General features: G+C 36.8%; 2 protein-coding genes across 2 annotated transcripts in view; one reads left to right on the top strand and one right to left on the bottom strand.

Annotated features, from left to right (window-relative positions):
• Window positions 1-985: 985 nt before the first annotated feature.
• LOC110097250 (cell number regulator 2-like) lies at window positions 986-2,689 on the top strand. The gene is made up of 4 exons (XM_020823519.2): window positions 986-1,280; window positions 1,505-1,576; window positions 1,910-2,122; window positions 2,317-2,689. The coding sequence occupies exons 1-4, from the start codon at window positions 1,106-1,108 to the stop codon at window positions 2,394-2,396; spliced, it is 540 nt and encodes a 179-aa protein (XP_020679178.1). The 5' UTR covers window positions 986-1,105; the 3' UTR covers window positions 2,397-2,689.
• Window positions 2,690-6,507: 3,818 nt separating this feature from the next.
• LOC110097253 (protein VAC14 homolog) overlaps window positions 6,508-19,638 on the bottom strand; it is a 71,445-nt gene continuing 58,314 nt past the window's right edge. The window contains exons 18-20 of the mRNA XM_020823522.2: window positions 14,297-14,365; window positions 8,291-8,569; window positions 6,508-6,758 (exon numbers count right to left, since the gene is read on the bottom strand). Of these exons, the coding sequence (XP_020679181.1) occupies window positions 6,654-6,758; window positions 8,291-8,569; window positions 14,297-14,365 (453 nt within the window). The 3' untranslated portion in view covers window positions 6,508-6,653. The remainder of the gene's footprint in view (window positions 6,759-8,290; window positions 8,570-14,296; window positions 14,366-19,638) is intronic.

The following is a 19,638-nucleotide window of genomic DNA, read 5'->3' as shown; positions in this document are numbered from 1 at the left end:
CGCCGGACCACCGCCGGAGTTTCGCCGGACCACCGTCGGAGTTTCGCCGGACCACCGCCGGAGTTTCGCCGGACCACCACCGGAGTTTCGCCGGACCACCACCTGAGGCCCTCACCTTCACGGGATCACCACTTGAGGTCCTCTCCTTTGCTGGACCACCACCTGAGGCCCTCACATCGCTGAACCACTACTTGATGCTCTCGCCTTCGCCATACCATCATCTGAGGCCCTCACCTTTGCCGGACCATCACTTGAGGCCCTTACTTTCGCCGGACCACCACTTAAGGCCCTTACTTTCGCCAGACCACCACTTAAGGCCCTTGCCTTCGCCGGACAACCACCAGATGCCCCGTGCTCTACGAACAACCACATTAAGCCCTGTGCTCTGCCAAGCCACCACCTGACGCCCAGATTTCTGCCAGATCACCACCTGAGGCCCGAAGTTCTGCCGGACCATCACCTGACACTCGAATTTCTATCGTACAATTGATACTTGTAATCTGATCGCCCTTGGAGGCGAGTCAACTAATTGTAACCAACTTAAGTTCTAGTGGAATCATTTTCAATTGGATCAGACCCCGTGATTTTCCCTTTTTTCAAGGTTTTCCACGTAAAAATCTTGTGTTATATGTTTATGAGCTGGATATCCGAACAACGCTAAGACGTAGCATTCTAACTTTATCGCAATGTATATTTTAGCCCGCAACAATAATCAAAATTATAAAAATGTTTATTGATTTATTTTGATATGGCTCAATTGTGAAACCATTGACGAGGCGCCTGACCTCTTACTCCCACTAATTCAATCGACCCTTATCAATCATGACAATCACTAATATTGCTACCTAAAATATCTCTTTTATACAGTACATATTAATTTAATATGTTGGTTGAGAGCTTAGACTTCCAACTAAAAAAAAAAATCTAGTATTATTATTATTATTTCTGCTGAGGACGAGCAAGTCGTGTCAACGCAATACTCTCTTTCTTAGCTTTCTTCACGGTCATTCTAACCATAAATATTGAAGTAACTCTACTAATCTCCTCATCTCCACTTTCTCATCTTCCCCATTTCCTCTGCTCCCCTTCTTCCCTATCAAATTAAATGTATTCATCCAAAGCAGATGGCTATGGGACGCCGGCGTCCGGCTTCCCGGTGAGCTCAGCCAACCAGTTCTACCCGTCGGCTGGTGGCGGCGCCGCCGCCTTCAACGTCCAGTCTCAGGCGCAGGTGGCTTGGTCAACCGGTCTCTGCAACTGCTGCGATGACAAGTCAAACTGTAACCATTCTTCTGCTTTGTTCTTCTATTTATGAAGCTGTAGTTGCAGGGAAGAAATTTTATCAGAGTAGACCTTAAAATTTGTAAATCTGTTTGAAGATAAGCGTAATATATGATTAATTTATACAACGCTTATCTCAAAACAGATCTAATAATTTGATACTAATATCCTAACTGTAAATCTTTTTTTTTTTAATTTTCCCATTGATGAGAAATTTTTGCAGGCTGTGTTACTTGTTGCTGTCCCTGCATCACCTTTGGCAGAATTGCAGAAATTGTGGACAGGGGATCCTCATGTGAGTTTTCTCTTCTAATTTTCTGCTCTGTGAATCACTTTAGAAGTTAGGAATGAACGAAAATTTTAAATATTTTATTTCTCAATGATTCTTATTTTGCAAGATAATTGATATTATAGTTGTAAAAACTATTTTTTTGCAGCAAAATCAGATTTTTTTAGTGAACTTTTCTACTGTATGGTATTATTAAAGACTTTAGTTCAGAAATATTAAGATGAATCAGTAGCTCTGAAAACAAAAGGGAAGTTCTGTTTGGAAAAAATTAAAAATAATCTAAAAATTTTCTGATAACTACTTACCAAAACCTGAATGAGATATTTGTTGTTGATGAAGCATGTGGAACAAGCGGTGCGTTGTACGCATTAATATGCTTTGTGACTGGATGCCCATGGTTCTACTCCTGCTTTTACCGATCAAGGATGAGAAGCCAGTACTCGCTGAAGAAGAGCCCATGCAATGATTGCCTTCTGCATTTCTGCTGCGAGCACTGCGCGCTATGCCAGGAGTATCGTGAGCTCAAGCGGCGGGGCTTCGACATGACCATAGGTGAGTTCTTCCCATTCTCCTCAATTAGATTTTGTTTGGAACGATTTTCTTACTGCTTCTTAAAGCAAATTTTTAGTTCAAAATTTATAATTTTTGAACTAAAAAATCGCTTTAAGAAATAATCTCAAATGAAATCCTAGTATCTTAAAATTTCTAGATTACAAATTGTTCCTGTGGCTGGTAAAAATTTGCAGGGTGGCAGGCGAATGTGGAGAGGCAGGGTCAAGGGGTGGGCACCGTTCCTCCACCTCTGCAAGGAGAAATGAGCCGCTAAGTGTTTTTAGCTAAGTCATGGAGCAGAAGGCGTCTATAAGATCTATAAGATCAGTATTGTTAGTATGTAACTTTTGTCTATCTATATAGGCTTAGTTTGGGATGGCTTCTTTTTCAGCTTCTTAAAGAAAAGCTGTTTTATGAAGCAGTAAGAAAGCCATCCCAAACATAATCATGGTGTAATTTAGCTTCTTGAGCTTGCTGCAACTAGGTTGGAAAGCTGTGTACAATGTCATGAATTGTGATATTAACGAATGAAAAACTAGCCAATAATCGTGATACACGTTTTTTAAATATATTTTTGAATAAATATAACATACATGATTAATATTATACTCATCTTAAAAATATATATGTTTTTAATTTATTCTTATTAAAATTTTATTTAAAATATGATAAATGATTTTTTATTAGTTCTATATGAGAATTTAAGTTTTAATAGGATATAATAAAAAAATAAAATTTCATTTTGTCGATCCCATGTATTTAGATAAAGACTTGGTGTTGATGTGGTATCTTTCTAATTGAAATTCAGCTTTTATAAATATTAAATAAAAAAATTGTCTAACACGTTTTCCTCATGAACATGAACCATTATTTTTGACTGGAATTTCGTTCAAACTTCTATTCCATGTTCTCCACAAATTTTAATAATACTTTGATCCCTTACAACTAATAATAGTAAACAAATTAGGGACAGATTAACGGTCTAAATTATGATATATATATAGGTTTGGTATGAAATTTTTTTGAAAAGCAATCAAATGAAGAATTCTCTTATTTATATTGTAAGTCTTTGCTGAAGCAAATCGTGGAATTTTGATCATTCTGATAGGGAGTTAAAAAAAAAAAAAAAAAATCTATGAAGTCAGCCTTGATGATTCCTCAAGGATGGACAACCTCTCAAAACAAACGGTTGATCAAGAACTCAACTATTCAGCTATCAATATATATTAGATCGGTAACTTCTTCAAAGCTCAGCAAATGACTTCATTAATTTGGATCTTATAACTAGACTAAAAAGTTATTATATTTTCTCATATTTCTTGTATAATTATATTATATAGTCAATTCTGTAATGCTCATATTCTGAACAGGGTTGTCAATATTTGACACGACACGAAAATCTGACCCGGACCTGACCCAAAAATTTCGGGTTCGGGTCCCAAAACTCGACCCGTTTTTACAAATGGGTCGGGTTTGGGTTGATCCGAATAATGCCGGATCAGTTCCGGGTTCAACCCGAATCCGACCCATGACCCGAAATTGACACCCCTAATTCTGAATAAGAGTCTACGGATAACCTCAATTTATTCAATGTTATTCAATTTCCACTTGTCTTAACCATATGTGCTTTTGCATCTTTTACTGAAGTCCTAGAATTTTAATTCATGTATAGAGAGAGAGAGAGAGAGAGAGAGAGAGAGAGAGGTTTGAATACGACCAAACAAAATGTGAAATAGTCACATAAAGACCTATTTTTTTCCTATATTCCAAGTCGTTGCTAAATCCAAACAATTAATAATTTGAATTTAAAACACTCCCACCGAGCGGAGAGGCCAAAAGACGCGGCTAAATTTAGTACCATGGAAGACCTAAAAATGATACTTCACTATCAAGGTGAAAGCATCTTTCGCTGATGGCTAAGGGCACTGTCCTTCTAATGAACCTGTGGCCATTTTTTTTTAAAGAAAAATTCATTAGATAAAAAGATCAATAGACTAAAAACCTGAACGAAATAAAGAAAATTACAATTCAAAGAGCAATATTACAGTAAGAAAATTACAATACACGTTAGTGCTCAAAAACCTGAACAAAATAAAGAAAGAAACAACCCAAAAAAAATTGGACTCAGACCAACACCTAGTTACCAAGCTTGGGCCATCCAAGAAGAAAAAGATGATAATAATCGAAAATCCAAATGCAATCAGAACCCACCAAAACTGATAGAGAAATAAAAACCAAGCTTGCTAACCAACTCATGGTCGTCCGTGGTGCGAGCAGGAATCCTGCTTCATAATTGTACTGACCCTAATCCATCACATCAAATAAAAACAATACCATAAGAAACCAAAATAACCATAACTAATATAAACTTCCAAAAAGAAGAATTATTTCTTGTTGGGTTTAAATTTTTTATGCTCAACATTATTTTTGAAAAAAATCAACATCCGCAAATTGAAGAAGACTTAAGTCATGAATTCTTCAGGAGGAGGGGAAGAAATTAATGAGAAAGAATTGGATGCTGAATCATGTGGCCTTTTGTTATTGCTCTTAGGGGGGTGTAGCCGTGTAGGATCTTAACTCTTAAGTGGATAAAGCCGACTTGTGAGCTAGTTCGGCTAGATAAATGGCACCTTAGCCGAACTTGATAAACTAATAAGCAAAATTAAATTTAGTTTTGACCTGACTCGTTTACTTGAGAACTGACTTATTTAAAAAATATTAACATTGAAAAATTTGTGTAAAATTAATTAAAATGTTTAAATTTTATATCTCTAATAATTTTCTTTCATAATAAACTAGCCAGCCTAGATTCATAGAATAAAACTTACACTCAATTAATTAATCAAGCTCAAGCTTAAATCATAAGTGATTCAAGCTCGTCTTGACTCTTTTACACCCCTAGGTGGGTGTTTTGGCTTCTCATGAGTTTCAATCTTTGAGAAGGACATAAATTTAAGGGTTTCATCCATCTTAAATTATTCTCTAGATTATTTTTTGCTTTTTGCGTACATTATTTCCAAAGAAAAAAATAATAATAATAATTTGATTGCAAATAATTTGAAACCATTCTTAAAAAAATAATAAAATGTCTCAAACCTTTCAATTTGTTGCGAGTAATTAGAATCCACATGTAGGCCTACAATCGAATGGAGCCGAGCATGTGAGTGGTCATATTTGAGTTCGTTTATTATTAGCTTGTTCAAGTTCAGTTCGTGTTTGATTCAAGCCTTATTGTTTGTGTTCATATTTGATTCATTTAAATTAATGATTTTCATATTTGGTTCATGTTCGGTTCGTTTAGTGCTTATCGAGCTTTAAACAAACAAGTCTTAACGAGCTATGTTCGTAAACAAATTTAGTAATTTTTTTTTACACTATCAAACAAGCACATTCATGAACAAGTAGGGCTACCTTTTAAGAAACATAAAACTGACAAACACAGCATAACTAATATTGATGCAACGGTTATACATTTCTTTTTTAGACTTTCGAGCCAATTAAAATAAACTCACATACACTTTTTTTTTTTGAGACATTTAACTCAATTAAGACCGACTCGCATACCCAAGACTCGAACCCAAGACCACTTTATTGATAGTCTAAGCTCCCAACCAAAAGACAAAGGTGAGCTATATCTCACACATACGAAAACTTCAAGCACAAAATTTCTTGATTAATAATCAAAACTCTCAACCAACAGATTAAAGTGAGCTAAGTAATAGTTCAACCATCCATACAAAGAATTTTTTTTTTCAATTTTATTTCCTTATTCAAAAAAACAAAAAATTTCTAAGAGAAGAAGAAAAGAGTTAATGCAATTCAATAAAAGAGAAAGTTGCTCAAGAAAATTGATTCTTAGAAATCATAAATTCAAGCTCCACCATTTAAAATTTATCCATCATCATCTCAAAATAATAATAATAATAATAATATCAATACAGCAGGGTAACTCAGCATAGGCTACAATGTACATTTCCAGACTGCTTGCCCTATTATAACTTGCGGGTGACCGTAAAAGAGTTTAAATAAAACCAAAGTCTAATAAAAGGAATAAAAGATATAGGGCGTGAATATAAATAGCCATATGAGCAGAAAAAATAACAGCTCAGTGATGAAACTAAGGCTTCATTTGGGACGATTTTCTCACTGCTTCTTAAAGTAATTTTTTATTACAAAAATTAAAATTTTTATACAAAAAAATAGCTTTAAGAAGCAGTAAGAACACCACCCCAAACGAAGCCTAAGGCTTTGTTTGAGAAAACTTTTTTACTGTTTCTTAAAGCAGCTTTTGGTAAAAAAAGTTTAATTTTTGTATACAATTTTTTTTTAAAGAGCAGTAAGAAAGCCGTCCCAAACAAAACATAAACCTCACCGTAACCCAATAATACATCATAATCTCTGCAATAATAATTGCCCGAAACTATGAAAGAGTAACCGATGTCATTTACAAAGTATCATATACCCACTGAATTCCTTTTACCTGACACAGATATTTGAAATGAAGAAGATTGGGACGCCAAGTTTGGCAAGTTCAATGTTGATGGAACTGTCCAGAATTTGTCCAGGATGATCTGGGTGGAGGATGGCTAACTTCACTATGGGCCACAGGCGGGCGCAGCTCTTCAGATATTTGTACCTGATAGATTATAAGAAAACCACAAGAAAATTTGTTAAAAATGAGGATAATTCTGTGACGGGGTTTTCATTTATTGTATTTATTTTAAGGTGAGTACAATACAAAGTTTAAATATATATATAACATGATACCTAACTTTTATGAAGGATCAAAATGATTTAAAAGTATGAGTATAATTTAGTTCTGCCATCTAATGGTAGAGTTGACGGTGTTAAGTATGACGATAATTTAGTTTTTTTTTTAATTAAAATATTTAATAAATGTATTTTTTTTAGAGATTATAATTTTTGTAAAAAATTATTAAACTTTTCTTTAATAAAAAAAATTATGCATAATTTAGTTTTAATAATTATACATAATTTATTTACCTCTTCTTCACTATTTATTGCTCTTCAACTTCACCTCCTTTGTGTGACGGGCAGAGTTTTGAACGACTAGCTACAATAACTTCTTCGAGTATTTTGACGGCTTACCTTCCTGTCGGATCCAAAATCACATTTTCCGGTTCTTCTATTCGATTAGAAGTAAGGTAGCCATCTTTCTTTGGTTCGCGCGCTTCTTCGGCCAAATCAACTACGATCGGAGGTAACGATGATGACGGCAGCTTGCTCGTTGAGAAGGCAGCCATCTGTCTTCCGTTTGCGCGCTCCTTTGGCCAAATCGACTGCGATTGAAAGTAAGGGCCACGACGGGAGCTTGCTCGTTGCGAAGGTAGCCATATTTCTTTCATTCGTGCGCTTCTTCAGCCAAATCGACTGCGATTGATAGTAAAGATGACGACGGGAGCTTGCTCATTGCGATGGTAGCCATCTTTCTTCCGTTCTTATGCTTCTTCTTTGTTTGTTCCAATAATACCCTCCTGCCCATCTCATTTTTACGTTTAAAATTGGCAGCATGACCAAAATAGTCCTATTACGAGGAGTTGATGGACCATTTTGGTCTTTCTCTCTCTCTCTCTCTCTCTCTCTCTCTCTCTCTATATATATATATATATATATATATATAATTCTAAAGCAAATTTAAAGATTTTGAAACCTATCCTAATCTATTTTTTTATTCTAAAAATGAGCATATGCCAAGGAGATTGTTGAGATGAAACGAGTAATTGTAATAGGAAAATTTAGAGAGTCATGTGAGTTATTAGGTTATTAAGTTTATTTAGTAGTTTAATAAGCTTTTTAGGGCACTATAAATACCTTACTTTGGGGGAATTAGGGTATATAAAAATATAAGAGGATAAAAGCCCAGGGCTCACTCCATCTCCCTTTACAATCTATCAGGAGTTGTGGGCATCCTATATTTGTCCAATTCCTTCTATCCTCTCCATCAGGAGCCCCAGGCAATTTATAATTACCTTGTAATCAATACATTTGGTACACTTCTGTGTTTTCTATAAATTTTAATGTTTGAGTTCATACCACGCGATAATGAAAAAGAAATTTAAAGGTATACATAATCGGCACAAAATAAGAACTTTCAGCATTCCACTTATATAAAATTCATGATATTTGATCTGATACGAAGTATCTAACCTGTGAAAACATAGCTGCCGTGGAACTCAGAGGAAACTGCGTATTTCTGGAATGCATCCGATGCAGGTTCTGCACGTTCTTAAACTGCTGTAGCCGTGATGCAAAGTTAATAGCAATATGCATGTTCCCTTGATCATGGATATGGCTTCCATGCTCAGTAACTTCAAGAATTTGTGTATTTGGGTTTCCAGAGGATCTCCATTTAACTTGATCATCAACAAGAGTGTGTGGAGGCATAGTTTTCAATCTAGTTTTTAATATCTTGAAGGCAGCGCTTTGCTGCATAAATAGATGAGAAACATTTAAGGGAACAATGCGTGATGGGCCTGATGGCAATCAATTAATATTTCTACATATTTAAATAAAATTAAAAAAATAATATAATATTAAAACGAAAAATTTTTCCATCCAGATGAATTTGAAATTATGAGAGAGACTTATTGCATGCTTTGATAATGCTTCTAAATTCATTGGATGAATATGATGAAGTGAATAGCTTGTAAACCTCAAAATCTCAACAGAAACATAGTTTGTGCTAGCTTAATTTCTCTATTGTAAAAGAAATTAAATGTTGGTGATTCTTATTGCAAAAATTTTAGATAAATAGGATACAAAATAATTCATGGAAAATTTTTTAGGGAAACTTGTTTTGATAAATAAATTTATCATTGAACAAAAAAGTCACAAGAACAATTCGGTATATGCTTTTATGAGGAAAGAAATTTTCATATTAGTAATGTCTCACAAGAGTATATCAGCATATATACTCATGTAAAGGAGAAGAATGTATATCATCTTACAAGGACAATTTCAACAAGTATTTCTATGTGAGGAGAAAAACTTCAGTATTTATATTATCCACGAGAACAATTTTAGCAAATAGCACTATGAAAAAGAAGAGATTTCAACATTTGTACTACTCATAAGATCAGTTTCAGCAAGCCTTTCAATGCAAGGGGGAACAATTTCCCATTAAGACTAATTTCAGCACACAACACTTCATAGAAATTGTTTCAGTGTATATGTTCGTATCGAGTTTTAATTCTAAAACTTTGCCAATTGATATTATGATCCCAGCATAAAAATTCTCACATGGATAAAAAAAAATTAGCAGTTTGAGATACAGAAGAACAAAATCTGCACATTGTTTAATTTCTATAACAGTTTGGAGCATAAAAAGAATGAAAATCTGCATCAATCTTATTTCAAAAAATAGTTTGTGGATGAAAACCAAGACCCATCATGATGAGGACATCGCCAGCAATTTCGACACATGTACCATCGGAGACGCCGGAGATCGACGACCATGATCAGGAGTTTATTTTTTTGAGTCATTTAATGTAGTATTTTATTTTATTTTTCAGTTTTTACTGTTTTACCCTTATGGGTGGTCATTTGATATTATAGCCCCGAGGGCATTTATGTCTTTTAGTTTTTGTTTCATTTTGGTCTGTTTACAGGAGGCCTCATGCATTGTACTAGGGGATGATTATTGATGAATGAAAAATTTTTATTGTTGATATCTTTGTGAGTTCTAAAATTTCCCTAGATCTCTTTGTGAGTTCTTGAGGAGAGGGTATCGTGAATCTCTTTGTGAGTTCTAGTGGATGTGGTGTTGAGGTTAGTGGCTTTACAATTTCCTTTCCACCTACGCCTATTTCTCTCTTCTTCCCTTTCAAGAAATCCTCACCCCGCCAACTTCCTTGGAGAACCTGAGCCCCTCCCTCCTTGCTGCCGGCATACCCAAGCCGCCGGCCACCTTCCCACCCGCCGGCCGGCCATCTAGTCACTGGCTTTCCATCATCCACCTGCCGGCCCTCTTTTCCCCTAGCCTCCCAATTTGAAATTCAAATTTTGAATTTCAAATTCTTTCCATTTAGGAAAATCTAAATTAGGAAAGTTTCTATATTGAATCCAATTTTAAAATAAATCAAATTGGATTTATTTTTCTTTTTTCCTAATAATCACCACCTATTTGGAAACTTCTCTACCTCCTTCCCCACTCCCCTCCCTCATGCATGATGCCGCCGGCCCCTTATTGGGCTTCCCCCATTGAATGCTCAATTACTCCTCCGCCCTTATTTGAAATTCAAAATTGATTTCAAATATTCTCCCTCCAAGTTCACTTGAGCTAAAATTAATTTCAGTTTTTCTTATTTCTAAACCCCCTCTCCCCTCTCTGTCTCCACTTTGCTACCTAAGCAACATTTAATCCCTCCCTAAATCCCCTAATAACCGCCGGCCCCATTAATACCTTAATTGAGTTGATTTGAATTTCAAATCGGCTCTCTCTCTAATGAATTTTTCCTCTCACCTTCTCCCCCCCCAAACCACTTGGCTCAACCCAAAAGAAACCTTAATCCTAGCCGCCCCTCACCCTCCCAAGTCTTCCCCATCAACCTCTCCCTTCCTCCTCACAAATCTCAAGCTTGTTCTTCTCCAAACGCCACCACCGCTATGCATGGCCGATCCGAAAGCCGACCATGGCTTCTTATATGATGATCAAGGACGAACAAACATTGTCGAATCTCCTTCTTCGACGTGAACCTAGACGTGGATGCTTCCATGGAGGATTACTGACATCGCATCCTATTTACACTAGTACCGTCCATCGAGGAGCGCATTCTTCCCGGACGTTGGATGCTCACTAGTCATCCCGTGGATTCCCCATCGCCGGCTACTTCTCTAACGGACTAGACTTTGGGCACCATTTGTCTCTTAGTGGCATTGCTCGGTTGCTCGGTTCGTTCTCAATCTTCCTCCATTAAAGCCCCACCATCAAGAGAGTGAGTGAGGGACCCAAGGTGAAGAGTTTTATTTGTTAGCCGTGGATTATTGTTTTTGCCATAACATTACTCTCTCTATTTTTATATTGTTAAATTGATAGCATCCCGTTAATCTAGTTGTAACCGCATGCCATACATAATTTCGCCTTGATAATTCTGAAAGCCTAACTTGGGTAAGCATTAAGTCTATAACTAGCAACACTTTAATAATCTTATATTAAAATCCACAAGTAATTCTTGTTTCCATGCATATGTTTCACATCACATCAAGTTTGAAGTAGCTATCTCAAAACTTCATATTTATACATACACATAACACCACCTGATTACATTGAGGTGACCACAACTAATTATATCAAACTGAGACCAACACACTGGCATTTGAATGTCCTACACAGAATAAACCTCTAAAGTTTTACTCGCTCACCTTTTTTTATTTACCCATATCAAAGAAGATTAGCATCAAAGGCATATATAAAGAGGTGTCCAAATCGTTTTTATGGAATAAAAGAGAAAAGGAAAAGTTCTGAACAAGCAACAGTTTCAAACAGCAAGCATTAATCTTGATAGGCTTTACTGGATACTACTCCAGTTAAATCCAAATTATTGCCAAACGAAGGGTTGTTGTAGCAGGTTTATGATAGGATGTTTTGTTGGTGTATAGCAGTCAATTTTAATAAAAATTTAGAGCACATATTAAAATAAATGCCATTTAAGTTATGTACAAGATTTAAATAGATATCAAATTATTCTACTATATTAATCTATCAAAGATTTTAACTGTTAATATTCACTTAAAGAATATTTTAACTTAAGTGATCATGAGAAAATTCATATGCTTTTAATATACTTACATACCATATCATCATAAAAAAAAAAACTTAGATATAATCCATCGCAGCCATATGCAAACAATGCAAGCAGCATTCGAAAGCTCTTCCGCTCCCTGCTCAGGAATCGAAGGAAGCAAGCCGCCTCTGTCTCCCATTTGGATGCCATGGATGAGAGAAATTGAATCGGATGGGGAAGAATGTACGCACTCACACCGCCCCTCTCGCCTATCCCGTTCCCCCCCTCTCTTGAATCTACTCAGCCGCACAAACCAGCCCCCCAAACACCTATATTGATGCCTAGATACTTAAGGAAATATGAATTACCATCTTGCCCCTTTGATCTAAGGGATGAAATCATTTTATGGTATTTTAGGAGTAATTTAAGGCTGATTTTGCAGAATTTTAATTTTGATTGAATTTAATCATGTCTGTTGAAGTCTTCGAACTTAAATTGCCTTTGAGTCAAGTCGAATCGACTCGACAACATTTAGATCAACAAGAACAAGAGCAACATCAAGCATTTGTCCCACTACGTGGGGTCGGCCACATGAATCTTTTTTCTCTTTTGTGTCCTGCTAAAAGTAAAATTCTCGTTTAAATCAAATAAGGAAAGATCATTTCTAATATTCTCTAACAAAGTCTTTTTAGGTCTACCTCTACCTTTATTAACATAAGTCAAATCTAATACCTCTACTTTCCTAACCGGGTCATCTGAATGCCGCTGTTTTATATGACCAAACTATCCAAGGCGACTCTCTATAATCTTATCTTCCACTAGAGTTACTCCAACCTTTTCACGAATATGCTCATTTTGTATCATATCTCTAAGAGTAAATCCACTCATCCACTTGAGCATCCTCATCTCTGCAACACTTAACTTAAATATTATGCTTCTCTTTTAATGGCCAACATTGGGCACCATAAAGCATCGTAGGTCTCACCACAATCTTATAGAATTTTCTTTTAAGTTTGAGGTATCACACAACAAGCCCGATGCATTCCTCCACTTCAACCATTCAACTTGAATTCTGCTAATAATAACCCCATCTATTTCACCATCACTCTGAACAATAGATCCAATATATCTAAAGCATGCACTCTTATTAATGACTTGATCGCCCAAAGTCACAATCCCCTCACTAGGTCTATTGCTACTAAAATTACACTCAATATATTCAGTTTTAGATCTACTCAAGCGAAAACCTTTAGACTCTAAAGTTGACCTCCATAATTCAAATTTATCTTCAACTCCCTCTCTAGTCTTATCAACAAGAAGAATATCATCAGCAAAAAGCAAACACTAAGGTACATCCTCTTGCAAATGTCTAGTGAAAACATTCATGACTAAAGCAAAAAGATATGGGTTGTGATCAGTTCAGATCAATTCGAGCTCGGCTTGATTCAATTAAATGGGTTCATGATGGTGTTGAGGTCAAATCGAACTCGAAACGAGTCAAATTGAATTGAAGTCGCTCAATTTTATAAATCTAATTGAATCGCCCTCAAATATGACTCGAATTTGGATTTTAAAGAGATGACAACAATGATTATTTATTTGTTTTATAAATGAGGTCAACATGTTTTTCAGGAAAGGATCAGGATCTAGTATAGTGAGGACAAATCATGAATTCATGTTTATTTTGTTTTATGCATTTTTCTCTAGTTCTATTATTTTGTAGTCAGGAGCTTAAAAAGTTGAAATGAATATAATGATTGATCTCCAGACTTTTGTACATAAATTTTGAGGGATGAATATGGTTTTATATTTTGATGTATCTAATTTTTAGTTGTTGCAGTTAGATTGATTTATATTGATGAATTTCTAGAAGCTTTGATTGATTAATTAAGAGATTAAAATAGAAATTCTTTTAAATTTAGATTCTAGGATATTACATGGAGTGTCAAACATCTCTTGAATTATATTATGAAAATCAAATATATTTATAAATAATATTAAAAAAAATTATTTACTATATAAGTAGCATTTTTATTGGATATTATTTGAGTGGAATGTCAGCAGCCATTTAATTGTAGCGTATATTAAAATGGATGAATGGTCCTGGTTTATTTTGGGAAAAATGTGAAGAGCCTTAGCCTTTTTAAAAATAGTGCAGTTGAAATCATGCTGAAGCAAATGTAGAGATTTGAAATCATGCTGAAGCAAATGTAGAGATAGGCATTTGAATCTACATCTACATATCCATATTCACAGGCAATGGAACCTATTTAGATGCAGCGTTTCTTTCTTTCTAGTTTTAGTAAAATATCTAAATATGAATTAATAGCTTTCCCATACAGTAGTTCAACATGCAAGACAACTACCTAGCAATAAGAAAAACGGGTTAAGCAAGAAATCAAACGCCAATATATATGAATTACTAACAAACCTGCGGCAGCAAATTCAGAAGTCCATAAAGAGTCTTCAACAACCATGGATATCTACCAGGATCCAGAAGCTGCAAATAACGAAAATTAAATAACAAATGGGATGAATCAGCTGCAACAAAGGTCCAATTGGAATCCAATAATGCAAATGATAGATATATATTTAGCCTAAGTGCTATAAAGCCTTATTCCGTTAACTCTGAAGTCAATGGCTATAACCTTCATAGGACAGTTAAGTCAATATTCATTTCACTGATTTAAAACAGCATAAAAAGTAAACATATATTGTCAGAAGATTATGGAACAATTACAATAGAGTGTTGCAACACTCTCAAATAAATTAACATAAAAATTCATTTGAGGTTCACTTTTTTAGGTGGCTAGGTTAGATTGGGAAAAGTAACATCAACGCAGCAATTTTCATATCACCTCATTGTATAACTTATCTAGAAGTGCCAACAAAGTTCTTCATACACGCAATTCAAAATATCATTGATGTAGAACGGGTATGGGGGTGGGGGAGATTTGGAATTAGAATTAATTAATTCCCATAATGGGATATACAATTAGAGAATTAATTAATTGAGGGAAATTAATTGGAGAGGGAATATGGAAAGGGGAGGGGGCCGGCCATAAGTGAGGGTCATTAATTAGGATTTGATTTAAAGACTTTCCTAAAATAGATCAATCTATTTTAGGAATTTATTCAAAATTGAATTGAATAAGTAATATCAAAGCTTCCCAAATGAGGGTGTATGGAAAAGGAAAGTAGGCTTCAATAAAGAGCAAGAGGGGGTAAAGGGTGGCGGGTAGGAAGGGGGCTGATGGGGGCTTCGACAGGAGATTCCGGCGCGTCTATCAGAGGCGACACCGGAGATCGACGACTATGATGGATAGTCTTTACTACTGATGACTTGTTGTATCTGCAGTTCTTACACTACTTGTTGTTTTTCCAGTTTTTCTCATTTTACCCTTGTGGGTATTAGTTTGATCTTGTAACCCCAGGGGCATTTTAGTCTTTTGCATTTACTTTCATTTGGAGCCTATTTATATGCCCCTTGTATCATGTATGGGCTATTGATTTGATGAATGAAAATTTCTATTGTGTGATCTCTTTGTGAGTTCAAAGATCTCTTAGTGAGTTCTTAGCATGAGATCTCTTTGTGAGTTCTCCTTGTGTTAGTTTCCATTGATCTTCACCTCATCCATGAGCAACGCCATCCACACCATGAATTTAGAAGAAGTCGGGCCATCTCCCTTCTTGTTGCCGCCTTGAGCCCCCCACCCGTCGACCACGTCAATCCCACCGGCCGGCCACTTCTACCGCCGGCTCCTCCCCACCTCCATCCGTCCCCCATCTCCCTCCCTCGCCACCTTGCTTGGGATTTGAATTTCCAAATTCAAATCCTTTCTAAATTTGGAAAGTCCACTTATGGTAAGCTTTGAATGAGTCCAAAATTTCAAATTCTAATTGAATGGGATTGATTTAAAATTTGCTTAGTCATCATCCATACTTAGAAACCCCTCTCCCTCTTTCCCAAATCCTCTTCCCCCTCTATACATGCCGCCGGCCCCTTAATGGGCTCCCCCATTAATTGCAATTAATTTCCCCACCTCTAATTTGAAATTAGAAATTGATTTCAATCTCCCCCTCCTCCATCCTCCCACCACCACTCCTCTTGGAATCATGTTTTGAATTTGAACTCCAAGTTCAAATTATTTCCAAATTAGGAATATCCATTTTTGGAAAGTTTTCGAATTTTGAATCTTATTTCACATAAAATGAAATTGGATTCATGAGGACAAGATTTTCCTAGCATCATCCTAATTTGGAATCGTTTCCCCTCTCTACCAACTCCTCTCTCCCTCATTGATGCCGCCGGCCCCCCTTTCAAGGAGCTCCCATTAATTCTCCATTAATCCCTCCCTAATTTGAATTTCAAATTCTAATTTCCTCCTTAATCCCTCCAATTTCACTAAAACTGAAATCCCACTCAGCTTTTCTTCTATTTTTCAAACCCTAACCCTTGTGAAACCGCCGGCCTCCCCCTCTATTGACTCTCCCATTGATTGAGCAATTAATTCTCCCTTAATTTAGGGATTTCAAAATCAAATCCTAAGTTTTCCCTCCCAAATCCCTAAAACTGAAACTAATTTCAGTTTTCTAACATCACATCCCCTCCCTCTCCCCTCCATACCGCCGGCCTCCCCCTTGGCTCTCCAAGCCGCCGCCCACTTCTCCCTCCCTTTAGAGGCTTCCTTGCGGCAACCACCCACGTTCCCTTTCAAGAATGCATGGAAGAACCCGAGTGGAACTTCGGGTTTGAGTACAACAACAATGGAAGGGTTAACATCCTCAGATCACAGTTCTTCGACGTCGGCTTTAACTTCGACGACACCGTCAAAGAATACTTGGACCGGATCCTACCAACGCTAGTGGATTCCATCGACGACCACTTCTCCGTCTACACGTGGATCATCAAAGGTCGATCTACCGTGCCCCCTCCACCTCCGAGATCCTTCTCTACAGCGACGTTCCTTGGCTCCTCCCTCCTCGTGGCAACCTCAATACTAGCTTGGACGATCTTCCGCCACTCAACCTAGTCTTCATAGGAAAGAGAGAAAGAGGTCTCAAGGTGTGAACAACTCTTTATTACTTGTGGGATTCAAGTTACTAGTTTTTAACGTTATTATTTTCCTTGTATTAGATTAAATCGTTCGGCTATCTTCTTTTATTGTAATTCTTTTGCCTAAGCAAAGAGGAACTCTACGAGCTCTTGTAACCGATTTGAATTTGAAGCATGAAATTATGAATGGTTAAACTTTAATTAATTTTCTTTTCTTAACTCCTGTGTAACTCAAACCATGCATCACATCAGGGGCCGGCGGTTTCAAAGAGGGAGAGGGGGAATTGGGGAAAGCTTTAGTTACTTGCCTCTTTGGGAATCCCAACTTAAGGAAAGGAAATTAATTCCCATCTAATTTATTTGTTAATTCGAATTAGATTGGAGGAGTTTCCTAAAATAGAATCCTATTTAAGGAAACAATTCAAATTTCAAATTTGGATTGGGGGAATTGAATGGAAATATTTCCCAAATTAATTTTGCAAGAAAAGGAAGGGAATAAAGGAGGGAGTTTAATGAGGCATCCAAAGCATTCCTAAATTAATAAATTAAATTTGGAAATTTAGGAAAGACTTGATGACAAAGATGGGAGAAAACCAAGGGGAGGGCCAGCGGCTTGTGGTTTGGCCGTGAGTGGTGGTGGAGCTGAAGCCGGTTTGGTGGAAGTAGGGAGAGGATGAAGATGGCGACTAGGAACAACAAGAAGGAACCAAAACAAAGAAACAAAAGATAAAAGATAAAACCGCGAGCCTTGGACTCTTCCGAAGACTGATGGGTGATACGTTGCCCTTCTCCAATGGACCTCAAGCCACGAGCCCGGACCCATCCTGCGGCTGGTGAAAACTCTGATTCCTTCTTATAGGAATCTCACTAACGTCCTCCCAAAAGATCACAAGTGCAGAACACAAATTTTTATTATAATTTCATCATACCTCATACAAGAGAAGGGGCATCTATATATAGGCCTCAAAAGAAACTAAAAGACAAATTTGCCCCTTGGGCTTACATAAGACGAGACTCTTAAATAAAAAGGGTAAAAAAGGAAAATTGCAATATTAAATCAAAATACAATTAATAAACTAAAATAAAATGGAGTGATCTCGGCCATCGATCTTCGACTCTTCCTTTGAATATCGTCCAACCTTCCAACAAACCCAACTTCCCTATGAGAGAAAGGGAAAAAAAAATCAAGCAATAGGGTGCCACCCTGGTTGTTCCTCACCCTCCAACATCACCAACAAGGTCCAACTTCTAGCATCTTGCTATCCTCAGTAGGAAAATAGTCACATCAAATGCGCATGACACATCTCTAATCATTCTTTATCTTCAAGGAGAGTTCAAGTAAGAAGTCAAATCCCATATCACACCTCAACTTATAGCAACCTCTCCCCCAAACAATAAGCTTGATAGTTCCAGTTTCAACAAATTTGCTGCTCCTAGTGGAGCACAATCAACAAGATTTAATGCTAGCATCCTACTACCTCCAACAAGTGAAAAATGCATAATTCCACCTCAACCATCCTACAAAATATGGAGGAACTTGTTCCACAATAATCCCCAGTAGGCTTCAACCAAAAAAATTCAACACTGGACAGCCTACAAGACACCAAAGAAGGTACATTGAAATCAAGATGTTAAGTTTCCACACAAGCAACCTTGCTCGAACTGCTAAAAAACCTCAGTTGATACCATGCAGTTTAACAAAATCAGCAGAGGGAGTAAACATCTAGAAAGAAAGGTGCCTGTATGGGTTAACATCATGCTTGGCATGAGAATCCTTAATGGAGTTGCACTTAAACCCAGAATCCCCAACAATTCAACTCTCATTATTGAAAAGGAAAGTTTAGGGAGAGAGAGGAGCAACAGCACAAAATCCACAATGGGCTCAAGCCTATGGAGTTTGACTACGATCTTTCCAACCTTTCAATGAAGTCAAATGCTAGAGAGATCAACCCAATCCTAACCTCCACAAAGATAAAATTGCCAACTCAAACAATATACATCTCATAAGATATTACCTCAATTTATCACGCAATTCTCTACAGGATCAATATTCAATAGGATCCAATCTTGACTCACCCCACAATCTCAAATGAAGTTTGTACTTTGTCAAAGACTTCAATGTTCAGGGATATGGCTCAACTATCATGCAGTCCCCAGTCGATCACCATCATTAAACGATGGTCGCCGCACTAGAAATACTAACAAGTAGGCTCAATGTGACAACACTCAAAAATCATCATTGCAACCATGCTTCATCATGCACTAAAAAGAGGCAACACGAAGGGAATGTGTTGAATTTTTTCCAAAAGAAATTGAGATTGACTTTCAAAAGTTTCAACAAGTGGAGCATTCCAAGCGGAGAAGCAATTACATAGCCTCTATCAATCCCTTTATTGATGAAGGAAGATGAGATCAATGTGGGCTCCGAAAATTCGGCCCCGGCCTCCGCTCGCTTTTCTTTTTATTCGGCGAGGGAGTTTTAACGAACTAAGTTTCGAGGTAAATTTTGGAAGGCAGATGGGTTTGTAGATAAGACACTACCCAGAGATTTCGCCCTCATTTTGTGAGGACTTTATGTTCTGAGTTCTGGTTTCATATAGGCGCAAACCCCTATAGTTAATTACCCCTCCCGATCACGAGAGAGAACTTTCGATTAAGACTAGTCGTCAATCAGATACGTATAGAAATACGTGCATCTGGCATATAGTAGCGCGCAG

The sequence above is a fragment of the Dendrobium catenatum genome, unplaced genomic scaffold (genome assembly GCF_001605985.2).
Source record: "Dendrobium catenatum unplaced genomic scaffold, ASM160598v2 fragScaff_scaffold_183, whole genome shotgun sequence".
NCBI lineage: Eukaryota > Viridiplantae > Streptophyta > Magnoliopsida > Asparagales > Orchidaceae > Dendrobium > Dendrobium catenatum.
This window is presented reverse-complemented; position numbering and strand designations above follow the sequence as displayed.

What these genes read in the sequence shown, in the direction of transcription:
- LOC110097250 (XM_020823519.2), top strand. Translation starts at nt 1,106, where the DNA reads ATGTATTCATCCAAAGCAGATGGCTATGGGACGCCGGCGTCCGGCTTC. An exon ending in CTGCGATGACAAGTCAAACT is followed by an intron (nt 1,281 to 1,504) that starts GTAACCATTCTT and finishes AAATTTTTGCAG; the next exon opens with GCTGTGTTACTTGTTGCTGT. An exon ending in GGGCTTCGACATGACCATAG is followed by an intron (nt 2,123 to 2,316) that starts GTGAGTTCTTCC and finishes AAAAATTTGCAG; the next exon opens with GGTGGCAGGCGAATGTGGAG.